Source organism: Anabas testudineus, chromosome 21, assembly GCF_900324465.2.
Source record: "Anabas testudineus chromosome 21, fAnaTes1.2, whole genome shotgun sequence".
NCBI lineage: Eukaryota > Metazoa > Chordata > Actinopteri > Anabantiformes > Anabantidae > Anabas > Anabas testudineus.
In genome coordinates, this window is record NC_046629.1 from 13,692,949 (window position 1) to 13,719,001 (window position 26,053).

Consider the following 26,053-nt stretch of genomic DNA (forward strand, 5'->3'; position numbering starts at 1 on the left):
CGAGAACACACGTAGGCACATGTGCACATTGCAAACTGCATGCAAACACAATACACTGAGGATGAAGGAAAACTGACAATGAAAATAACACAATAACCAAATATGTTCACCTTGAACGTCATCGTCAACCAGGGCATCTAAGGATTCCCCCAGGTAGCATGAAGTCAAGCAGAAAACAGTCCATTAACCTTGTAACAATAATCGAGTGATTTGCTGAACAAGGGCTTTGTTTACCTTTTGGCGGAAAACCAAAATTGTCCTTTGGTTTTGTGGTGCAACCCTGCTTGGACCAGCTTTAAATGACTCCTTTCATTCTGTTTCCCAGCTGAAACCTCTTTTACGTATGCTTGACTTTTATAAAGCTTACTGCTACATAATAACAGCTTTTTCTATCTACAGGAGATACCTCAAAAGCTGAGAGCTGAGCTCAAAAAGCCTCCTTCTGTTTCTGTGAGGACAAATTGCCTCTAGATTTGGACAAGCTACATGTTTGACTAGGAAATATTAGTCTGTGCTTGTTTTTGGCTTTTCTCCTATAAACACGACACATTAACTTGTTTGGGCAGGAAAGATCATCAGTAACTATCTTCCTGGTCTTATCAATTGTTCTGAAGAAATAACACACACAACAACCACCTATTTTTTACTTTATGACTGGCCATAATGTTAGTTTGATAACGCACTAAATTATGCATTTAGAAGGAATTTTATTCATCTGGAGGGAATCCTCTAATCAGGACAGCTGAAAATATTAATATCATCTACTCATGAGAGGGAGTTCCCATAAATGCAGAAAAACAGCTTTTGTACGCATGTTCTCCTTATTATGCACCATATGGTGCTCTGCAATATGTCTGTGTGGACCATCTATGAACTCTCACTCTAGTTGTGCTGACCTTTGTGGGTGCAGCCAATGACTAGTGAGCATTGATTGAATGAATTAAAAACTAATTAGCCTACTTGTGTTTCTGAATTTCCCAAACTGTACAATGACAAATCACCCTCATACTGAGGCCAGACAAAGACAGGAAGGAACATTAGCACTTTAGCACAAAGCCAAAGACCCTGCTCAGTATAGTGCAAGACTACTGCTGCTTTACTGTGACTACGCTTCTAGTGAGCAAGCAACTGAGCACATACAGTCGACATAGCAGTGTGTGAGTGTGTGTGCGCATTTGTGCACCTGTGAGGCTGTCAGGTCGTGTCATCCTCTCGTAAATGTCATAACTCTGGGGTCCGTAGGGGTCAGTGTTGTGGAGCATAGATCGGGGCAAAGTTGAACTGTAGTGCTGGGGTACGGCGGTCATACTAGCCCTGACTGGAGATGATGAGTGAGTGGGTTGTTTAGTCAGCGGAGAGTTGATGTTGTCCACCATTGTCAGAGGCGAGCCCATGCGGCCTGACGAGGATGCTGCTGAAGCTTGGTAGGGCAAGGTTGTACGGCCAGTGCTGCCTGACCGTGAGTTCGTGGAGCCCATGCGTCGCAGTGCAGCAGGGGAGTTTTTCTGGGCTGAGAAGGGTGAACCACTGCCACCGGTGGCTGTGGTACTGGTGCACTGAGATGAGGGCAAGGTTGTAGAGAAGATGCTAGAGAGGGGTTTGGGTTCAGTTACAATGGGTGAGCCATAGGCACTGCCAGATGAGGTACGCAGGGAGCCGCGGGAGGGGGACATGCTGCTGGCATAGGCTGGCGAGTGAGAGCGAGAAGGCACTGAGCTTACCCTCCGCATAGCACGGCCAGGCAATGCTGTTGTGACTGCTGGAACCTGCACATGAGGAAGACATACATAACAACATAGGTGCATGTATTTTTTGTGTCTGTAAAATCAAAAGCTGTAAAATTATTTCCAGTAGCATTATACTCTGCTACATATTGGCTTGTGTAATGATGATGACATGCTCAACAACACAGCTCTCTTTTCCACCCCCCTCTATAGTGTGTGACAGTGCCATTTGGTTTCACAGTGGTGTCTGTGTCCAGCGCTGTATGAAACATGATTATGTGGTGCTCTATGCACCATGTGCCTTCTGTGTCTTTAGGCTTTCATACTAAACATGTATGTGAAGAGGCTTCTCTATTGTTTTCATTAATTTAAATCTTACAGCAAGTTATGAATTAAATTTCAGGAATAGAAATTTATAACATTGTGAATAACAACTGGTATAGTGTTCTTTCAAAGATGGTTAATTTAGTCCTTGACAACAGCAATATATTGTAGGTTTAGGTGCTGACCTGGGCTGAAGCCTGGCCTTCGGCCCTGGAATTCCTCATTAGCGTGCCAGTGCCTGTGCCAGGGAACGAGTGCTGCATCCTCAGCTCAGCTTTGCCCAGGTTCTGGCTGCTGAGGTAGCCGCTGCTGGCATCCTGGTAGCCACTGTCCGAGTAGGAGTTCATCTGAGTTGAGCTACGTGAATTCCCCGCTGACCCTGATGACAGAAAAAGACAAACAGCAATGAAACAGAGAAAGACAAGGTGGAAGGGTTAGAGGTACAGGAGACGGACAGATCATAAATGGTTTCTTAATAGAAATGGCCTTTACCTAGATGGCATTACTACTGACAAATGACACTGCAGAGGGATAACTGGACTACCAGCCAAAGATTCACTGCACTGTGGTACATCATTCAGCCTCTCATCAGCTGTAATGAGGCATCACTTGATATATATGATGCTCAAAGTGTCAGATAGCATTATGGAACAGAGACGTGCAAAACAAACAGACATCTGGTTTAATGTAAGAGAGGAAAATAAACAGTTTTTAGACCCAAACAAGAGATGAGGGAACTGCAGAAGAGAGAGAAGGTAATAACAGACCCTCACTTTCATGGAGGGAGGACTGCTCCGGGGAGTACAGAGACACCTGCTCTGACTCAGTCCTGATGCGGTAGCTGGGCGACTGGGAGCTGTCAGTCACTCGAGACTTGGTGTCCCCTGAGGTGGAGGCATCTGGGAAGACATATCAGAGCAGGAACTTAGAGAAGAAGAGCTTTGTGTCTGAAACAATTACAGAGTTTGGGCTTTGAGATGGAAAGAGTTATTTAAGTTTTCCTTTTTTGGAGTTGAGAGCACACAATAACAGCCATCATTTCTGCAACATTAGTTTCATGGTTGTGTACAGTTTGAGCCATTACATTTACTGCCATACTAATCTGGTGTGTGTATACTGCCAAGCTCCAAATAGTTTTGCTGCTTTAACATTTCCCTGCATCCCCTTCTCTCTATGCATGGCAACAACCAGTGTGGCAAACAGGAACTGGAATTAGCCCTCTAATGTCCCTGTGCACAATGTTTCCCCATGATCACAGTCTAGTTAAGCGTGACCAGTGTCACTGCAATCACTAGAACAATCGGCAGCAAGCAGAGGGGAACAGGGAGGCAAATATCAGTGCCCGGGGCCTGTCAAATCCGACACTGCTAGGTGGTGTGTAGAGAAGCCATGCTGACCTGTAGGTCAAGCATCAAGTGGTCTAGTGTATTCGGTAACCTGATGCTTCTGGACCTCACAGGGTGTTTACTCTATTTACAAATAGGATAACTTAATTGTAATAACTGTCAGACTACACCAAACTATTCATAAGTTACACTTATGGAGCAAAATGGCAAAAGAGTAAGGGTAAGAGAATGTTGAAATCATTAAAAACAAATCAGTGTTGGTGATCCAAGGGACACGTTAAAGTAATTACAGTAAACTAATACAACGGTTCTACAAGATCAAAAAGCATTTATTTGTCCTCTAAAACATTAATAACCAAACAAAACACCAAACAAGTCTTTGTCTTCTTTTATTCTGGCAGTGATTCTGTCTGGCAAGCAGCGTGTCGTTTCAGACCACAAGGTTTTCATTCAGAGCCCTGACCATGTTTGATAAATGAGATGCCAAAAAGCCAGAACACAGGAGGAAGAAGAAGAGGAGACTGAACCCGTTTTTTTTCTAAACTGAGGGAAAAACATTACTTACTTCTACAGCAAGATTTTTGGCATTTACATTTAAGTTGTACATATCAACACAATCCCATGTCAACAATGTTCAAAAGGACACAATTAAAAGAGTTGTTAATCTTTAGGAGACTAGAGAGGGTTCATTCGTACACAGGCTACCTCGGATCGGTGATATGATTTTGGCATCACATTAGCATCACAAAAGCTGGAGCAGCCAAGCTCAGGTACATTAAGTTATAATAATAAATATGGATCCTAAGGGTAACTTTCATACCGATAAGGTTGAAAGTAAATATTAATTTGCACATAAAGGACAATAGCTTTACAATTTTAAGCCTGCTAGGACTTCACGGACCAGGGAACAAAATTTAGTGAAGAGAAATAATGGCTGCTGGCAAGAAATTGAGTTGTGGTGTGATAAGAATCTCTGTGTTGTTTCACTCCTCAATTTTATGAGGTTTGAATACGTAATAATGTAATATCATGTAAGTGTAATTTCCCTAAAAACCTAAAACATTAATTCTGTAAGAAATTCAACCCAGAAGTTGCCCTTTAAACATGCACAAGAGTCTTACTGCACACTGTGCAGGGGGGTTAAAAATGTTGCTGGGTCCTAATTAGGCCTTTATTAAAATGACAGACTCTTTCTTAACATGGTGCTAACATCCTGAGCTTCCAATATATTAACAGAGTACATGTGTGACAAAGAATAAGCAGCTAAACAAAGAGAGAGAGGGGACAGAGAGAGCAAAAGAAAAAAAATGCTTTTATGCAGCAGTGCTTGTCCTCTACTCTCAGCGGACAAATGTGACTGCACTGACATTTCTTTGGGCAAAAAAAAAAGTTTGTTTCCACAGTAACACTTCTATCCCATGCAGTGGAGACCTACGGCAGCTCATGGGGCCAATAAGCTTAATAGACCAAAGCGTGGTCCGTAACGCTCTCTGCCACTCATTTAGACTTTAATTCACTTAGATTGGAAAAAAGTACATTATCACACCTGACTATCATTTATCACTTACAGTACAATGAGAAATCAATACAAAACTGTGATTGTGATTAGACCCCAGCCCTGCTCCAACAATAATGAAATGCATTCCACAAGGAAATGGGGAGCAGGCAACAAATGAGAAAACTGTGTAGTATTAATATTCCCAGTGCATATGCACTATAACCCCCATAGGCTCTACTGACAAGATCGACAATAAAAGATTAATGGCCATTTCAGAAATTCACTAAGTTCCACTATGCAATTAATAAGCCATGAAATACATTAGTACATTCAATTCGTTATCTGTTCTCTCCTGAAGATCCTTCGAGGGTGTGGGCTAAACAAACAGAAACCCAAAGGAGTCGGAGAGAAATCCTTGTGTTCACTGTCACTGATCGTGTTGCATTTGAGTGTGCAGAAATGGCTTGAATAAATATTATAACAAAAATATGCTTGAGGCTGTCCAGTACTATAAGTTTGGTTGAAAAGCTCCTATTAGTGATGATTATCGTGAACATGTAAAACAAGTTTATACAGTACTACAAATACTTAATCAAATATGCATACAAGGATACGCACAGTAATATAAATCTCTTAATATTTAAATATTTCATAAGCACTTGCAGCTGATGAGTTGAGCCTCACTGATGTTACACTTGTATTTATCTCTTTGATACTCAGCATGATCATCCAGTCCACAAATGTTGACAATTAAATAGGGACATAAATAAATGAATTTGAGTTATTTAAATGTAATCTAGTTCCCTTTATTATTGAACGGTATCGACAATAACAATAATAGAAAGTAGAGATGTAATCACTTGTGACCTCCTTGTGATCTACTGTGTTAAGGTAAATAGAGTAAACAATTGTGTTTTCTTCCCCCACATTAATGGATTGACAAAGATTGCAGCATGTGTAATTGTTGGGTTATTTTTAGTTGCAGTTATGAATAGGGACAGCTATGCAATCATATCGATGCCTGTTTTGACATACCTGCAGTTCTCCAAGGCAGGGACTTCTCAGATGAACTGCGTGGGGGGGGGGGAAACAGGAGAAAGGTCAATACACTGTATACACTACAGGTCAAAGATACCACAGTACCATTCACAAATGAAATCATCTGAAAGAGTGGCAACAAGGCCTCTTTCTAAAAGCCTTTCATAACAGAGTGAGAGATGTAATCACTGTCATAGGGATAGAATAGCTAGAGGATCCAAGTATATCACCAAAGTGGAGATTTCCTGTTTTACTTCCTGTTTATCAAGACGGTGTGTGCTACAAACATGAGCATTGATCACTTTAATTCAGTTTCCAATCTCTTATGTTTAAGCATATTTGTCATATTTTTTGCTGGCAGGAGCAGCTGCTATAACAATAAACCAAGTTAGAACCATTACTCTTTTTGACTCTGGCACCCAGTAACACAGCAGGATGACATCTCCAGTATGTCATGTAGTTACAGGTATCTAATGTCTGGCCGCATTAAGTCATCACTGAGTAAGAATTGAGTGGTTATAAATCTTCTCCTTTTGGTTAATGTTAACCAGAAAGAGTGAAAACAAAATAATATCTCGTAATTTTTAGAGAAATAAAACTTACAGTACATATACCTGAAAATGACCAAAAGTAAAATGTAATTTAAAGAAGATCCAACTGAAAAAAAAATTTTAAAAAAAGAAATCATACTAATCTTACAGCAAATCCATTTCATTAAGGCCTCAGCAAAAAGTAAGGTGCAGAACAGACACATGAGCCATCATACACAGACATGTTAATAGCCACTTAATAGTTTCTACATTATGTAAATATCTGTGAAAATACTTTCTGACCAAATGGAAAGTGACTCAGTTTCTCTGAGCCATTTCTCCAAGAAGGAGACGTCAGAGCTGCCTTTCCGCTTTTCTCTTTATTTCTTGTCATTGCTATCAGGTACCTGATGTTGCTACTGCCGCAATTTTTTCCCCCATCTAAGGCTGGCACTCAATGGGTTTTAAGACGCACAGCTCTCAGAATTGTAATGAGCGCACAGGCAATTAAAAAGAGGAAGTTAGGTGAGTTGTGCTCCACTGAGCCATGGCAGATGAGGTTGAAGAATAGCTCCCATAATGATGATGTGCCACGCATGTCGACTGGCTGGCTGAGAGGGTGAGAGGTTGCATCTGTTAGGATTTTTGACAAAGGTCAAGTTTGATGGCATGTCCCTGTATGCTTGCAGAAATGAAGGGGGTGGTCAACTCTGTAGGTGTCATGAAATGTAATGATGGTGCGCTGCCACCTCTGCTGTTGTCCTGCTGAGCTATTCAGTCAAGCAGGGTCACCTCAATGGTTAAATCTAAACCCCATTCACACACAAATGTTCAGTGATAGCCATTTCATTTGTTATCCCCTGGTTTTAACAAAGGCGTAAAAATGGCGTGGCATGTTTTCTTTTTAAGGACCCTAGGAGGTGGGGGACAGCTACTGGTGTCTCACTGAGATGAGTTGCTACATTTACATGTACTGGATAAATATGTATATTGCTCTCTCTCTCAGTATACGGACTCTGAAAACATCATGTGCACAAGAAACTTGGTTTAATATTAAAATGATGACAAACCTCAACATAAAACAAGCAAACAAATAAAAAAATCTTTATTTCTCTTTCCATCAACTGCGTTGAGGTGTGTCTTTGCCTTTGTGTTAGGTTTATTCTAAAATGATTTAATAAAGCTCACAAAACAAATGTCAGCACAGACAAATGATCTGTTCATATTTTTATTTTATTTTATTTAGCTTTATATTTAACATAAATCGTGGCACAGATTTTTTTTTCCTATGTCTGCTGTGAGCAAATAGAGGACTGCCACATAAATGCAAGTTTGTAGTTTTGGTCTCCAAATCTGATCACCAGTGTAGAAGAGAATAAAATAAAACTGAAGTTTAGAAAAACAACAGTAGTTTTTACAGAGGAAATGAAAGAAAATATCACGGCTATGCATAATTTCACTGAGTTGGCGTCCAGACCTTTTTAGAAGCACTTGAGGCTGCTCTATACCCGAGCCTCTGCAAAAATGGGGAAAGGGGAAATTGACACTCTTCCAGAGTACTGCAATCTGCTGGTGGTAGGTGAGTCCTTTTTGCAGCTATGCAGGCTGGAGTGCAAGAATGCATCATGTAAGGGTATAGGGCTTATTATCACAAAGCCAGAAAAGACCACAGAGAGCTATCACAGCCCCTGTTGAGACCATGTGTCAGGGCCCAGATATATCCCAGTTGCATTAAGGGCCAACTCAAACCTGGCATCATTACCCATTAACCAGTTTAGTGGGGTGTAAAAATTGCTCTGTATATATAAGACAAAGAGGCACTTCTTTGTCAGTAGATACATTTCAAATATTGATTGGAAGAAGTTTAAAAGACGAATCAGCCAAAATGAGCTGATTAAATTAACTGTGTACTCAACAAGCCTTCACTGTAGTTTGAGTGATTATCAAGTATCCAGTATGTCAACAAAGCAAACTGCTTTTACAGTGCCGATCCTCTCAATCATCACCTAGAGTGAGTGGATATTGGAAAAAAAGGTTAGTCATATTCTTGTATGGTTAACCTTATATGTAATCACAAACTTTCCAAGGAGACATATCTACACAATACTGCACTGCACTGTGACATTAAAATTACTGGCCTTAATTCAGAAATAAGCAAATAAGAAAAAGCACCAAAGAACCATATTAATAGTCCCTGCAAAATCTAACCATTAAGCAATCTCTTAAATGTCACAGTCTATTAACCTTTATTGTAATTTCCCTTGCCACTTTAAGGAATGATTTTTTTATTAGACTTAAAAGACAATCTACAACTTCATTGCTTAATAAGTGCAAGTACTACATGAGTCATGATCGAATAAACAAGCAGCGCTTCACATGCATCTGTGTTTTATCTATGCTACGTTAGACTTAAAAGCTATTAAACCATTAAAAACAATGTCTGTATTGATTATAAAATCAGTTACTGGTGACGGTCAACAGCATGTTTGCTTAAGGGTGCATCTCTGTGTAATTTGTAACACTCACATGACATTGAGGCAACTGGAGTAGCCATGTGATAAAGCAAGGCTGGTGTCGAACCTTCGTCAGCGTGTGTCTGAGAAGCCCATTGGGGTACTGTAGATGATACTGAGCTTTACGAATGAACCTGACATGTCTAAGCCACAGCAGACAGGACAGAATGTGTGGTCACTGAAGTGTGATGATCAGGCAGCCTGGTGACTTAGCTGATGAAGTGGGAATGAGTTCCCAGAACAAACGCAGAAGCTTTTTCACACACTGACAGGAGTGCTTCACTGAACAAACAACACTCCACTATCATGCAGATTCATAAACACATACACATGCTGTCACTGATTAAACATAGCCTACAGAGTCAGTTGTACACTGGCTTCAGAGAGGATTCAGCAATCTTTCTGGCCTTAATTTAAATGTAATCTTAAATGGATCAAACTGTTGTTTTTGTTCTGCAATCCACACTCAATAGATACATTTAGTGTGGAATAGAAAATGTTGCTATTCTGCAAATGTATCTATTTATATTATGTTTCTGATTAGTCTGGGTAACACTAAAGCAGTTCTGTCCATTTCTAAATAGAAGGACAGATTTGAGCACACTGGGTTGTTCCATCACTATGCCATAAGGTTACACTATGGAATATGGTCACTGCTGTGAAGGATGAAAAAGCCATGTGTGGGAATGTGGTTATGTGTGTGTGTCTGTGCGCGTGCATCTTCTCATTACCTGCTGCTACCAGCGCCTGGCGACTCGGCCCCAACTCTGCATCTTTCCAGCTGATTGGCCACAATCTGCCTCTCCACTTCCAGCTCTCTAGTTAGCCGCTCAAACTGGAGCTCCTGCACACAAACACAATGAAAAATAAGTCAAGGAGAGAGCTTTATGTACAGATATGACAAAAGTGAAGCCTATGTGAGGAAGGCAGGTTGACAGTTTGACAGCCGTGAATGTTGTACTTCTACCGTTTACCTCAAAGTCGTCAAGAACAAAGATGAAACAGCAGCTGCCATGACAACTTTCCACAACTGTACAATCCCTGTACTATACATCACTGTGCTATGTTTTGGCATCCAACAAGCTTTAAACGCACAGATCTGTTTCTCCAATTGGACTGCTTGGATTGCACTTCATTGTCTCACTGATACATCAAACAACGCGCCTTCCATCGATGCACCTCCCTGCGTTGTTTTAACATTGGGGAAATGTCTGTCTGGATCCAGCCTACAGAACTGCAAATAAGCCAATTCCAAAAAGAAACGTTTGCTTACAAGTAGCTTCAAAAAAGACACAACGCATATCCCTATACAGCAACTAAGGTGCAGAAACGCACAGGCTATATGGTACTGCCATTTTTTCAGCCCACACAGAGAGATAAGCACCACTTCAGTGGGTGATATTTAGCCTTGGCGGCACTGTTCCTATGGGAGTCGAGTAGAAATCAGCATTTGACTAATTATCTAGTCTGAGCGAGGCTATTACTTGCACAACTCTCTAGCTCCAAGCACTTTATCATGACACTCACAAAACATACTGAGTCTTTTGTACACAGAAAAATTACGACATGCTAATACACACTAATTTTCATACCTTAGAAATACCTTTTTACTCTCCCACACCACTACCTTGGCAGCATGAGGAGGATCTGCACTGCAGCAAATAGTCTTTCTTACAAAAAGGCCTCACTCACCACAACACTGCGTACAGATGATAGTTGCTCCTTAGTAGCCCCATGTACATCCCATGTAATGTCCATTACACAGTCAATTATATTACCAGCCAGCTGCATACAGAAACAAAGACACACACACACACACACACACACACACCTACAAGCTCTCAGCCCCTTTTGTGACCTGTCTAAGGAAGTTTTGTCATTCTGAATCACTAGGACCAGCCTACTTTTCACACCTCCAACAGTGTTCCCTGGGGGTGCACTGAAATTTCCCTCCACTATGGATATACTCTACTCACCCCTCCCCCAAACTAGAGCCTCCACTGCTCTCCTCTTCTCTGCCTCAGTTGTAGACACAGTAGTGTGTGAGGCTTGACTGCAGTAAGAGGGGGAATGCAGGAGGGAAAACTGCTAGGTTAATGATATGTTTTCATGTGACTGGGATACCCATAGAGTGACATGAGCAACCACAATAACATCTTGTGGCATGTGTATGGTGCAAATAACATTAGATAAGTACCTCAACATGCCAACATACACAGCAAAATGAATATACATATACATACAGGAAGGCACAGTAAAAACTGCTGGTTACCTTCATGATGTGGTGAAAAACTGATTGTAATATGGTCTGCACAAACCACAGTAAAAGCCTGTTGCTCACTCGCTGTATCCTCTGGCAACATTCAACATGCAATATTTAAAACCAACCTACTGACAAATTATTGCCCAACATGTTCACATCTTGTTATGTAAACGTTCTAGTGAACAATACTGCAATTAATCTTTAAATGTCTTTCTTCTTAAATAAATAAATAAATAATAATATTAAGAGCCTTAAAGGGTTAATCCATGCAAAGCCTTTAATATGACACAGCTGCAGGAAATGTTTAGTTTGCATTAACAGCAACTTGACACATCAAACTCCAGAGCAGCTGTGGTGAGGCTGCTCTCTGTCAGAAACTTCCAACAGAAAACATCAATGGTAAACTGCAGTACGACCCCCAGTTATTACCTTACAAGCAGCACATCACCACTAAGAAGCAGACTCACCAGGTGTCATTCCCACTGTTCTTATTCTTGATAAAAATACAGCTAAAAGAGTGTGCAAACTAGGAAGCAGGACAGAGACAGGTTGGCTCCAATACTGAGCCACTCAAAAAGTGAGCTATCAATACTCTTTTGTGAGACATAACCCCTAATGGAAGATTTAGCCTGTAGGGAAAATTTCAACCCTTCTCTACAACCATTCATTTCCATTACATTCAAAATACAAAACACTGAAATATATTTGTACCCTACTTATGTAGGAGCAGAATTTATTCAAAATGTATTTAGCCGTTATTCTTGAGATCTAAACTCTTCGTCCTGCAAATACTTAACCAGTCTTCAAAGAAATGCACACAGGGTCTTAAGGCCACCAACAATATATACTGTTCTATCACAAAGCTCCAGGACTGAATGTTCCTGTGATGCAGTACAAATACCGAAAGAAATCCCTATTGTGACACCATTTGTGCACAGAGATCAAGGCTAGCTATATCTTGTTTAAAAATTTGGTACCAAGATGGCTACACAAAAGAGAGTGGGGATAAGAGTTAAGGTTATGCTGTTTATATAGTGTATGAGGGGAGAGAGGACATTGAATGATAGTAACAAGACAGTGAACCACACAGGAGGGAGAGATGATTCAAGCACCCTCTCACTACTTCCTGAAACAAATGTGAAATCACTCCAGTGTATAGGAACATAAGGTGAAAGTGATACAGGAGGGGCAAAATCCATATGGGCATTTATTTATAAGCGAGGGTGGCAAAAGAGAAAATGTGAACTAGATAGAACTAAATATGGTATTCAGGGAGTATAAGGCCATGGGCTAGTTCAAAACAATCACATAAAGGAGTGTATATAGAACTATAAGCATACATACAAAAGTACATACTTAGGCCCTGTATATTTACTCATCTCAACACAAAAACCCACATATACACCTAAAAATCACATTGCACATGTAAATATTACTGAGTTGACGTAGTAGTAGTAGTATGTGCATCATTTATGAATATGTAACAGATGCTAATGGAAAAAAAAACATATATATGGCGTGTAACTGTTTTGTTTACTTTCTGAATGAAGACAATCCTGCTTCAGCAGATGTCACTACTCTTGGCTCACCATGTTGTGCCTTCTTTCTTTTAAGCTCATAATCCAATTGTTCTTTGGCACCTTCACCTTCGTGAATCCAGCAATGGTTTGTGCTGCGCCTTTATAAAGGTAGTAGATGCAATTGAGAAATAAATAAATAAATAGTTATGTCTTTCCTAATACTTCATGCAAAGTGACTGGCCTTCAATCCCGCTGATTAGTCTATGATCTTGATCAAGCACAGCAGAGAGAGACATCTGCTGCAGCCATTAGGCACAGAGGTCTCTGTCACTACCGATATTCAGAGCTGCTCAAAACCTGCCTGCATGCTCACTCCAGTCCTGTTTTCTTACTACAGAAGAGAACAAAGAAGTCCACAACGTCCCGCATGGAACTTCTCTCTTCTCCTGTTTGACAAATTGGTTTCAGCCCTGTTATCATCTGTATGATCTCTGTGTTGATCATATTCATCCTTTTCTACACTATTATGCATATTTATACATTTGCCTTCATTAAATACCATTTTTTAAATTATTGGACACTTTCCATTGGTGATGATGGCTGACACTTCAGAAGCCTGAACATGGCAAGAGTTCTTTTATAACAGCCAATTAAACAACACTGCACCCTGCACCGGCCTCTCAGGTGGCTTTGAGATTATTACTGCCATGAGTCTTTACCATTATGTCCTCAAGCTCTCCTTAGCAAGAAAAAACTTTTTAAAGCATTTCTCGACTGTCTTTGTTCTGCATGACTAATTAAATCTATGAATATTATAAAAATTTGAATTCAATATATCCATAATTAGCTTGTGATAGCACAGGGCTATGTGCCAAAATGAGCCCTGAACTGATGGAACAAGGACAAGGATCACACTTGTAAGTGGGGCTCATATTAGCTAGAGAGACAGAGAGAGAGTATTTTCTGCTATGCGAAATTCCTTGCATTTTGCACACTTTAGGAGTACACAGACTAGGAAACATTTCTTTTATTCAGCATAACGATTCACCAAGTCAGCCTGAGCACACAGTAGCGACCATTAAACAAGAACTGTGCTTGTTTAACAGGTGTTAGGCAAGACTTATTCTGAATCAGACTTAGTGTGAAAGAAGAGGTGAATAGATGACTTTTGTTGATGGTTGATGGCTTTTTTTGTACCGACAAAGCCTCAGAACAATGAGGCTGTTGGTCCTGATCTGCCTTCTGTTTTTGTCTGTTTACTGCACTTCATACAGTACATGACTGTTTTCACAATCTGGGAAAGCTCAAAATGAGTCATTTTCAAATTTAAAGCAGATAATAGTACTAACACATCCAAACCACATTTCAAAAATCGCTCCACAGTAAGCACACTGCTGCTCATTTGTAACACATATAACACAAATCATCTATAAAGAATTGTGATGCCATCTATCAAACCAGCACGTCTGGATAGCAATAAATGTGCATGCTGTGAATTACTGAACAGATGCATCATTTTGTGAAACAACAAATCTACAACATCATACATGCCATATAAACGATATGATGAATTAGGCGAATGTGATGCTGTGCCGGTGATCTGTGAAATTATGTCTGAGTATTCTTTGTAACGCAGCACCGTCTTTTTATGACAGAATAGTAATTGCAAGGTATACATCAGAGCAAATTTTGCCTAATCCTTAGTAGTGAATGTCCAAATCCCACTATTAATTAACACTGGAGATCTTATCCTTACTGCAGCTCTTATTAGCTCAAGTGCAGCTCATGTGAATCTGTGGTAAAGTGTGTTTTGGTGGGGCTGTGACATGGGCCTGGGTCTGGAAAGAAAAGGCTAAATTTTCACTTGTGAAGCTGCAGATGCATTTTGTAGTAAGTAGTGCAGATGGCTTTTCCTCTTAACCAAAGATGAGAATCTACTAGAAATATGTTCATTAACTGCCAATGAGGCTTGACAGCTCTGCACTCTCACTGCAGTGTCACAGACGCGTTCCAACGAGAGAGCAAAGCAGCTGCACAGTGGGAGAATGACAGCAGAGGTTAAAGGATTTCTGCCGCAGCAGGGACAGAAAAGCAGGCCCGAGGTTTGAGTAAAGAGAACAGGCCTCAGAACAGGCTGTGCTATCGGACCTGAAAGAACCATGCAGTGCAATTACTAATAAAAACCGACAAAGTCACCTTGTTAAAATACTAAGGTTTTAGGATATTGGCTGCAGAGTCATGCCACCATTTTTGAGAGAAAGTCATTTATAAACACAGTAATGTGGCTTGCTGAGGTAAGAGAGTGTGCAGCTAAAGGCGTAGCTATAGGTGAGTCAAAGAGAGAAAATTGCTTTAGGACCCGCAGCTGCACCAGAGCTTTTGTACTGTATAAGCTCATAATGTGACAAAAGGCCAGAAATGTGAAACACCATTCACCCTCAGATAATGGAAAAGAAAGTTCACAATAGAACATCATTTCTACTAGGATTTCTAACATGGTATTATAAGCATTTAAAGCAGAAACCCTGCAGAGTCAATAAAATTAATTTCAGTAATGTCCTGTTACTGTACCTATATACTACTACTTTAAATTTAAAGTCAAACCAAGCTGATCCTTCCATAGATGTTGGGTTCCTAAGATTGATTACCTAATGCAGATCCAAGTCATTACTGGCTTCTAATGTCCAATCATACAGTATTTCTCAGCATGTCGGCCTCCATGTTGTACTAGTAGACCTCTGGATATGATTGTGTGAACACAGTATGAACGATGCTGATTGTTGACCTGTGAAACATATTTGCCACCTCCAACTATAGGGTAAAATTATTACTTATATCCTCATCATCAGGAAAATAAAGGCTAGAGATGCAAACTTCCCTATTATAACTAACAAAATATATTTTAATCCAGTGTTCCTTTGTCCTGTAGCTTTAAAATCTAAACCAATTTCTCAGTTTACACATAAAACCCTGTAAAGATGAAGGACTCTCTATGCTAACCTCTGGTGTTTCACATGCATGAGTTTAGCATTCAGATTATAAGCTCTATGTTGACATTTTAAATGCTTATTAAAAAGGTCTAACTATAATCCAAAGCTCTAGACCTCATCAGTCCAAAATATTTTTTCTTGGTGGCATTTCAGATAAAAGATGAGTAAGACCCCTGAAAACACTGGTTTTCTCTATATTTCAACAAGAAAAGGAAGTTATAATTTGGCTTGATGATTAAAATGCCATTAAAGAAACTGTCATTTGTGTGGTGAACGCTATTAAAAGAGCTGTCATCTGTATTGGCAAGTCCACCACCTAGTACTTGTAACACAAAGACACTGACAACTAAAGAAAGACTGTCAATAATAAAGACAGAGGATAGACTGTGGGAGGGGGAGAGTGAAAGAAAAACTGTGTCAGTGTTCATGAACAGATGAAGTGGTATTTTCCCCCCCTCACAAATTCTTTTATGTATAGAGTTTCCTTTTATTTCCTTTTATTTCCTTTTATTTATTAGCTTTCCACTTTGACAGTCTTGGTACATTTACAATTACAAAGTCATCTAAATGTTCAAACATTTATTTGTGGCCCTTGTTCGTGATGTGTGACTGGCTTCACATATTGTTTAAACTGGAAAATCCAATAATAATATCTCATAATTTTTTGTACTGCTGCACGGCACTAATGTATTTCCCTGTGTTTTAAAATCCAACAAATGCAGTATTTTATATGTAAGTTCTGCACTAGATCTGTTTTGTGTAGCAATGTGTAGCCCCAACAAAAGCTCTAATGTGTTGCTGTTGATAATAATGCCAAGGCATAGCGAGTAACTCACAAAGGCAATCTGTATCTCCTCGATTGGAACGAAAAGCTAAAAAGCTGCAGCAGTGCAATCACGCAGCCAGTGCAATTCACGCAGACCTGTGAACATACAATTCCACTGGGAGATCAATAGCTTTGTGTCAGAGAAAAGGAACACCGCTCCTGGCCAAAACGAGGAGAAAAAGTAATCTAGGGACCATCAATCTGGAGCTTGACGTAGTGAATGAAAACTGCAGTCACAAGTGAGATCAGCTCAGGATCACCCATTGAGAGGACCTCTTCTGCGGGATGTTTGGGCACAGGATGATACAGAGACACTTGTAAACCTAACTGGTGCTTCACCCAGTCAACTCCCTAAACTTCCACACTGGAAGTTTAGGGAGTTGGAAGGGGGTTGACTGCCTTTACAAGGCCAGCTCATCAGTATTTACTGTGCCTCCACCTTGCCGAGTACAACTACTGCTCCCCAGTGACCTATTCCTCTGTGTGTGCTGTTGACGATGGCAATGATTATAGTGATAATGATGATGATGACAGTGATGGTGATGAGTATTAACAGGCTAGTTAAGGGGATATCTTGCAGGGATGGGTTCAAAATGACAGTACTGTGCCAGGACAGACGCACACACCACTCCTTTGACATCATGTCACATTGGGAGCAGATTATCTCCCCTTCCCTTTTTTCCCCCAGCCTTCTTTTTTGTTTTCCTCAACGTTGACAGCCTCCTGCCACTGCGATTTAGAGAACCATTCACAGGTGACAGCATCTCTGACTCTACCTCTCTCCATCATGCTCACACTCTCACTTTTGTCCTTTTTCCCTTCACTCACCACCCTCTGCGCCCCCTGTCTATATCTGAGCATTTTGTCTTTCCTTTGTATACCTGAGCACTCTCCTTCACCTGTATCCCTCCCCTCTGAATCTGTCTCACTCGTTCCCTCTCATACTTGTTCTGCTCCCCCATGGGGTAATTGCTCGGAGCCAGGCTTCCATTTTTATGACTATAATCGAGGCCAGAATGCTTATGCCTCTAGATTTCTCCTTGCCTGTGTCACGGCAGCAGCTCTGGGGAGAGGAAGGCAGATAAGACCCTGAGGAGTGGAGAAAATCACTAGTCGATTGTAATTAGTCCTTATTTCACCTATAGAGGTGGAAAAGACACCAACGCTCGTAAAGAGAACTCAACCTTTCTGCTGAACTTATGGAATAAAAATGCATAATGGCAATAACAATGCCTTAAATATTTGCCCCGATTCAAAATATTAACTCCTTAAGCTGGGTCACATAGACAAAGATGACTTCAGCTTCATTAAAATGGGACAGCTTTGGTATAACAAGGGGGTAATATTTCAGCCAACTCATCAAGCCTTTAAGACGGTGCAGGACTTGTAGCACTCAAAGCAAGGTCAGCTCATGGGTGTGAGTTGTGTAACTCAGGTTTGCCAGGGAGAGTCAGGAGCCAGCCAAATCTTTCATGGGTAATGGACTCCAACAAAGTGGGGAAAATTCCACTGTGGTGTTTTCTGAGAGGTGGTGTGTTGAAAGACCATAGTACAGTCTGCCTAAGAGGCCCTTTTTGCTAGTCGTGTGGCACATATAGGCATGTTCAGGCATAGCTAATAACAGTATTACTGTAAAAGTCTCATAATAGAAGTGGAACAAGAGCACACAAAAACACGGCATTTCCAAGGAAGGAAACTACAATCTTGATACTAGAAATTATCTGATAAACAAAGATTTAGAGGGGCTAGATGAACCACAGAATTACTTTTACGTCGGAGGTTAAGTCTCGTCACAATAGAGAAAAATGAAAGAACCAAATCCGCTCTGTCTAGTGTATAAAGTTCTTATTATAGAATACTGAATATAATTCACTGAATTTAACCAGGCCTCCTAATCACACTTACATTAAAAAATCTGGCCTTTTCACATTCATATTGGCCTTTCAAGATCCTGAATAACACCTGAAGCGTTGCTGGTAATCATACTGGACATTAGCCTGCTCTTTATCTACATAGAAGATGCACAACTTGTTCTAATAAACCAGTCCTTTATAGCTTAAAATCTGTTATTTTCGTGATACGCCTTGACATTTCAAGTGTTTTGGGTTAATAATATGACAATTAAACTGTACATATTGGTTTTACTCTACAACAATGTTTTAGCTGTCAGTAAGGCACATGCCTCATCATGACGTACCATCCTTCCCACTCTATTTCCCCCAGCCTACTGATGCTGTAACACAAACATCACTAAAATAAGCATACTGAGAAGTCACACTACTAAAGGCTCCCTTGTTCCTGCAGCTACAGCTCTCATGGGAGATATAGTAGGAAGCAGAAATGAGGGCAGAGTGATCAATAAAGAGATGCTCTTTAAAGACCTGACCTCATACTCATTGATGCCTTCTCTGTGGGTTCCTTACTAGACAACCTAAGGCCTCCTGTATACTTACTTCAAAATCGAAGATGGATTGTTCTCAAAAGGCTGTTGAATATGGTGCTGGGGAAAAATCCACATCCCTACAGCATGTGCATTTACATTTGTCTTTAACAGTATTACTCTAAGGGCAAAGTCTCATAATTAAGGAGGAACAGGAGCACACACACACACACACACACACACACACACACACATCCTTAAGGAATTGTGGCTGTGGGTTATATGCATGTATGTATTATTATATATATATTGTAGGCCACAAGCTAAATTCAATATTATTTTCATCAATTATGTTTAGGTACATGTAAATGTTTGTGGGTGGTTTACTCGCTAGTAATTGAAACATTAAAAATGTTTGGGTTTACCCTGTGGCATGTCCACCCCTGTACCCCTACCTGAAACAAAACTAAACCAAGGTAGGGGTGGGCAATATGGCACAAATATCAAACTGCATTTTTTTTTTAATATAAAAATGTTGATGTTGGTTTTTAAGACTACTTTGCAAGCTGAACATGAAATCAACTTCACATTTCTTTTATTTATTCATTCCTACAACACCCATCTTGTCCTAATTTTGAGGGAAAAAAGTAAAATTACTTGATTTTTCAGCTTGATTTTAACTCTGGGAGCACATTTCCCAGTATTTTTATAACAGTGTACAACAGGTGGAATGATGCTATTGTTGTACTAACACAGAAGAAACTTGTAATTTGACCTGCTTAAAATGTGCATATTATTTGGATAAAAACATCTCCTAGTGGAGTCTAATTATCTAAACCTAAGGAGGCTAACAATGCATGAAAAAATATCTAAGCAATTACTTCACAAAACATATTCTGAAGGCCTTCCCCATATTCAGGGTTTTAGATAAATAGCATTTTATAAATCCAAAGGGATCACTAGATTTCATATCTGTCAACATCCACTGTATGACTTCTGTTAATTGAACTGATGCAAATGGTTGTTTCGATCCTGCAAAGTAGAGGCAGAAAATAATATGTTAAATGTTAAAAGTCACACTGTAACCAAGAATCTCCACTCAGAATGTATCCAAACATTACAGAGGGATCTCCTAATCAGGTAATGATCTGGTATTTTTATGTGCACGTAAATGCAAAAAGTATTAGGTCTGACAGAACGCAGTCAACCATTTCATTCATCAAATAGCTATAAATTGCTAATGACCAAGCAGTTAAAAGCCACTTGATTGAATGTGGCCATCAACACACATTTGTATTAGTTAGCGCTACACTGAACCTGTACCTTTGCTCCTTACACAGGTACAGTTGGTACAAGCATTAGCTAAAGTAATTAAATATCTGAATGCAAGATGCTGTAGTTTCCACCTTTATGAGTTCTTGAACTGTTTAAGTCACCATGTTATACAAGAAAACTCTGACATACACAACACTAGATGGAATCGCCAGTTTCTCATAACTGTAATATGGAAGATTTTATTCAGTCAATACTAATTTTAACAATGGCATGATCTATTTTACCCTGGTTTCACCAAACCCTACTGCTGTCATGAACAATATCTTCTCCTTCTAGTTAATGTTTTCAGTAGCAGAAGGTAAAGACAGACATATGGGGTCAAGTTGCAAAATAGCTAATGAATATGCTGAACATGGTGATTCTCAGTTTAATAACTGAAATAATAAAAACAGCAATAAACAATATAACATTTAAATTGATTGTGTTACATGATTCTCATTTGAACTAAAGATTTTTCTCACACATGCAAAACGCAGATCTCTAAAAAATTCAAATTAAATTCAAAATACTAAGGACAGAATAAAACCACATTATATAAGAATGTTGTGACTGCACAGACAAAATAATGTCTAGACAAACCCTAGAGCTTCCAGAACTCCAATTAGACTTAAAATGAAACAGATACAAATGTGGTCAATCCTCAAAACATCCCCATGGGGTAAACTGACGTCTGGTGATAATACTGGAGAGGGAAAAATTATAACAAGTTTGTTAAGGTTTTTAAAAAACTATACAAGCTTAGGCTTGACAATGGAGTCTGGTTTGAAATATACATTTAAATAGGGTGTATAATAAAACATCATGGATGTCTGATTAGTGAAAAAGTGCTCAGCAAAGACAAGATTCTAATAACCATGAACTGCAGTACAGGGGACATAAGTTCAAGCAAATGTACAAAGGGGAGAACACAACCAAAATATGTTGGTGAATCTGCCCTTGTTTGGGCATCTGGGCAAAGCCTGTGTAGTCATAACTAAAGCAGTCCCAGAAACAGAAGTTTGGAAAGAGACAGAAAGAAAAAAAATGGAGTAACACAAGAAATAAATAGCACAACTGGAGGGAGGAATATCAGCAAAGGAAAATACTTTATTTAAAAAAATATATATAAAGATAAAAGAGCCATGATGGAAACACTTACCAAACACTCAGTCATACCAAGCCACAGCCCTAACTGCGGCCACAGTTACAGCACAGCAGACTTGCATGTTTACATCCACATCGGGATCCCTAGAAAGTCTGCCTCTCAACAATCACAGGAAAACCTTACGCAGACGGCAGAGAAGAGGAAAAAAACCACGCTCACACTAGCCTTATCTCTGACCTCCACACATTTTCACTTTCATTCACTCCATTATTTGCCTCTCAGAGTCTGCTAAATACTGAGGAGAACGATCTTTTCTTAAAGTCTCGACTCCAGCAGGAAGAGGCATGTCTCTTGCTAGTGACTCTAAAAGCAATAGCTCAGGCAGGCTACTTGCTCTTCCTGCTCGCCTGCTTGGATAGCTGCTCTAACCGGCCAACCCACTGAGGAATATTTCAAGGAAGGAAAACACTATCAGGTGCTCCCTCCTTCCTTCCTTCCTTCCTCACTCATGTAAATAACACACTTTTCTTCAGTAAGTCTATATGGGATTCTTGTGGGCTGCTACTAAATGAGAGAACACATTGAATTTATTTCAAAATGTAGCTCAACTAGTGTGTCATTCAGGGAAAAAACAAGAGGAATCTGACATGTCAAAGGGGGGAAGTAAAGTCATTAATAATGTGCAAAATCTCTTTAGCCCAGTTTGCCCTGTGCTGGGTTCCCAGGAACATTGAGGACTGGAGCAAAGTCAGAGGAAAGGACAGTGTATATGTATGCGTGTGTGATGGAAGGGAGTCTGGGTGAATCACAGGGAGACAGGCAGAGATGGAGTGAGTCAGAGGGCATGTCCCTCCAAAGGCTCACAAACCCTGCAGGAGATAATTTTCCTGGTTGTCCACTGAAGCAAGCCAGACCATGACTACAGGCAATAAACAACCATTAGCTCCAAGTCGAGCTAATTCCACTTAATTTTTTTTCCAGCAGACAAATAAGTAAACAGTCCACTCTGACTGTAGCCCTGCTATAAACAAAAATACTTTTGTCAATATACACACGCACAGAAATAACTATATAAACTGGACACCTGGGGCCTAGTCCTGAAATTTCTAAATGAGTAACATATGTATTGATAATTATTGCTATATTCCAGCAAGGGCTAGAAAAGGCAAGTCCATGAGAAAGTCAGGTCGCAGCAAGTTCAGACCATCTCTAACTACAACAGGGAACAATGAACAATTATAGCTAGATATTGAAATAATGACTATAAAGGTGAGTGTTGATGTGTTTTATGGATTTGGGCAATAACCATGCTTCAGGCCTGCTTTGGCTCAGATCATAGTAGCTGTAGTTTTATTAATGCAAAAAAAATGCTTATTAACTTTGAAAAAAAAAAAACAAAGATTTTGAAGTGGTTGGTGATCTGTAGAAACTGTAAAGAAAGAAAGAAAGAAAGAAAGAAAGAAAGGGAACATGCTTTGTTTTGTCATTATGAGCGATAAGATGAAAAAATAAAAAACACTTGCACGGACGTGATTCGAGGTCTTCAGCTCTCCGTGCTGTGTGCCACAGCATGTTATGATTATGAGGGTGAGTGATACAAATGTATTGTTGAAAAAACACCCAGTGGTTCTCTTGCTGCTACAATGTACAATGTGCATATGTATGTATGTGTATTCCATAAATGTCAATGTAATTAGTTCATAAAAGCAAAAACAGCAATGTAATATGAGCAATATAACATGAATCAGTGGGCTTTTATAGTAGTAACCACAACCATTACACTACCTGTTCTTTGACAGAGGCCAGGATGTTGTTGGCGGTGTTGTCAGCCTCCATGGTGCGGCCAGTTGAACTGTCGCGAATGGTCAGCAGAAGCCCCTCCTCCGTCACTGGGCTCTGCTCAGGAGCTGGCATTCCTCCTGTATGGACACACACACAACACATGCACAATTGTACACACATACTAGACTATGTGCATGCGCATGCAAACACAATCCACTCATGAATACATGAACACAACACAGACAGCTGAACGATGCTGAGAAGTGACTATCAATGGTCACACGCCATCACCAGTATTGAACAAACACACACCCACACATGCCATATGGCCAAAAAGAAAAAGACTGTCAATGTTTCACGTCTGTGACAGTGCAAATCAATGCCATATGGCCTTGAGACAACACACGAGTTAAATAATGATTTGTTGTATGTAATAGTCGCATAAAAGATATTACAACACCAGCAGAACAGCCAACAGTTTTGTACAAGTTACAAATGAAGTGAAATTCAAATCCGAGCAATGCAGGAACTCTAAAGTACTCATATGTGTGCAGGTTAATACTTGTTTATGAGATGGAGATGTTGGATGTGAAGAGGTTGCAGGAGATGAGTGAGAACAGGCCTTTGGGGAAAAAAATGAAAAGACATAAGGCGTGTCTCTGCTTTCTCCGGCCACTTGTCTGGGATTGAAATGAGAAAGTAGAACAAATAGTTATGGTCTCATTATATCCATTGACAGAGATAATGTCAAGGGAACACCGCTCAGGATTGGATCCATATTTACTAGAAAGAGCCTGTTGAGTCAGACGGAACAGCTAAAGCCAGCGACTGCTTCCTTACAGTTCTGGGCCGTAACAGCTGACAAAAGGCAGCGGGTCTAATAACACAGGAGCTATGTGACTTTAGGGAAACTGGGATTTTACTCCGACTATTACTGCCACAGAGATCCAGTGCTGCTGTCATCTGTAAGATACACATATAGGACACATTTCACCCCTTGGTTTCTAGACATATATCTTAACTGGCATGATTTATTGTACCGACCCAGGCAAGAATGTAGCCAAGATGATCCAAGAGGCATGTTGTGATGAGCTGCTAAAAACCACCTTGAAACAGTCATATGCTAATTTCCAAAATAGCTTTTTGTAGTATCATCATAACTTTAAACTTCTAAATTCATTATAGTTGCCTGATGGTGACTGGAAAACCTAATAGTACATCAACTTTACTGAATGAGTCCATGTAGTGCAGGCAGACAATAAGAAGAAAAAGGTTATGAAGTGAAATACTGCTACAAATACTGCTACATTTTTTTTTTTTTGGAGAGGCATGAGTTAGTGAGTAGGGGTGGGGTATAAAGTGTGTGGGAGGTCCCCTAGACACTTGAACCAAATGTGACCCTGTGGTATTCTGGGATTCTGCCACCAAGGTAGCGTGTGCATGTCAAGGTGCCTGAGCTGAACCAACTCATGTGCCATGTGTGGTATTTCAATGATTCCAGCAACAAGTAGGTTGCTACTACAGAGTGTGCTAGCCCACGCAGGATATTTCATGTATCCCCTGTCAGTCTTCCAAATTCCTTTCTTGCTCATTCATAGTGTTACAAAATACTGACCGACTCTCCCCACCTACTCTGCAGCCTTTGAATCAAGGCCATGTTGCTTTATTGCCAGAAAACACAACAACAGGAAACAGGAAAAGCTGTTTGAATTTGACAGAACTCCTCCTCCCTGACACACACACACACACACACACACACACACACACACACACACACACACACACACACACACACACACACACAGAGCAGAACAACACAGACAGGCCGTCCTAAGTGCAAATTTTAAAACTGACAGAAGTTGCCAACCTGATTGGAGTGGACAAAATCTTTTCTTCTTTCTTTCTGCTCACACAGAAGGACAATGAGATTTATGCAGCTATAATAGCAACACATTATAATGGCAACAATTATTTTAATCATCATAAATTAAGTAGGACCTATTACATTTGACCTGATTCAATTCAATACATTTATTAAAACACAGCCTTCCATCAAAATTAAAATGCCTTATAGCATAACCAAAACCTATCTATATAATCAGTACAAGTAAGTATCCCTCTGCATTTGCAACACCAGAAAAAAACAATTAGGCAAATAAATACTGTGATATGAGCCTACCTCTGTGATTCCCCACTCTGTTCAGTTCACTATGCTTTGCTTGGACTTCTCAGCAGCTTTGAAATCAGACTGTGGACAACTATATTGCTGCCAACCTACCACAGGCCTTCAAGCACACAGCTGTCTGGTTCTTCAAGATTTCTCTCTCTGTTTCCTTTCATATACTGAGGGGAAAAACAACCTTGGTGAACTGCCTGGTGGGTGAAAACTTGGGTAATGTCAAGACCTTAGACAGTTTGAGGAGCAAGCACAAGGCTGAGAAGTAGGTGAGAAGCTAAACAAGGTGAACCCAAAGGCTGTCATTAGGTTAATGCCTTAGGTCTATAATGTGCAGTTCCAACACACTAAAATGACCTGATTCTGGTGTAAACAAAGATGCAAACGGGGGTCTAATTATTACTATTATGGTAATTCCCTGTCACTAAGCAGAAAACAAACGCACTGTATAAGAACAGGAATTTAAGCACAGCTACTGACAAACCAAATCTATTTTAATCTATCTATTCATCTATTTTAACACTTTGTTCAGTGACAAATTTCTCAAGCTATTCAACATGGAATAATAAGCATCCCTTTACTAGACACCCTTTCTAGTCAAAGCTAAATCTCCTCTTTAAAGTACTCTAATCCAAGTCTGCCAAGAAAAGTCTTAGTCTGACCCCACCCCGACTTGTCAAATCACGTGGTCTGATCTGACCTCAGACTCCGGCCACTCCTCTGT

General features: G+C 40.0%; 1 protein-coding gene across 4 annotated transcripts in view; it reads right to left on the reverse strand.

Moving 5' to 3' along the window:
• LOC113173731 (plakophilin-4) overlaps positions 1-26,053 on the reverse strand; it is a 62,367-nt gene that overhangs the window by 25,016 nt on the left and 11,298 nt on the right. The window contains exons 2-7 of one of the 4 annotated variants that reach the window (XM_026377252.2): positions 23,157-23,290; positions 9,705-9,817; positions 5,928-5,962; positions 2,816-2,947; positions 2,234-2,427; positions 1,184-1,766 (exon numbers count right to left, since the gene is read on the reverse strand). In XM_026377252.2, coding sequence (XP_026233037.1) covers positions 1,184-1,766; positions 2,234-2,427; positions 2,816-2,947; positions 5,928-5,962; positions 9,705-9,817; positions 23,157-23,285 — 1,186 coding nt within the window. In that variant the 5' untranslated portion in view covers positions 23,286-23,290. Of the gene's footprint in view, positions 1-1,183; positions 1,767-2,233; positions 2,428-2,815; positions 2,948-5,927; positions 5,963-9,704; positions 9,818-21,425; positions 21,740-23,156; positions 23,291-26,053 lie in introns of those variants that run through there. The other 3 variants (XM_026377253.2, XM_026377254.2, XM_026377255.2) reach the window with 3 other exon arrangements.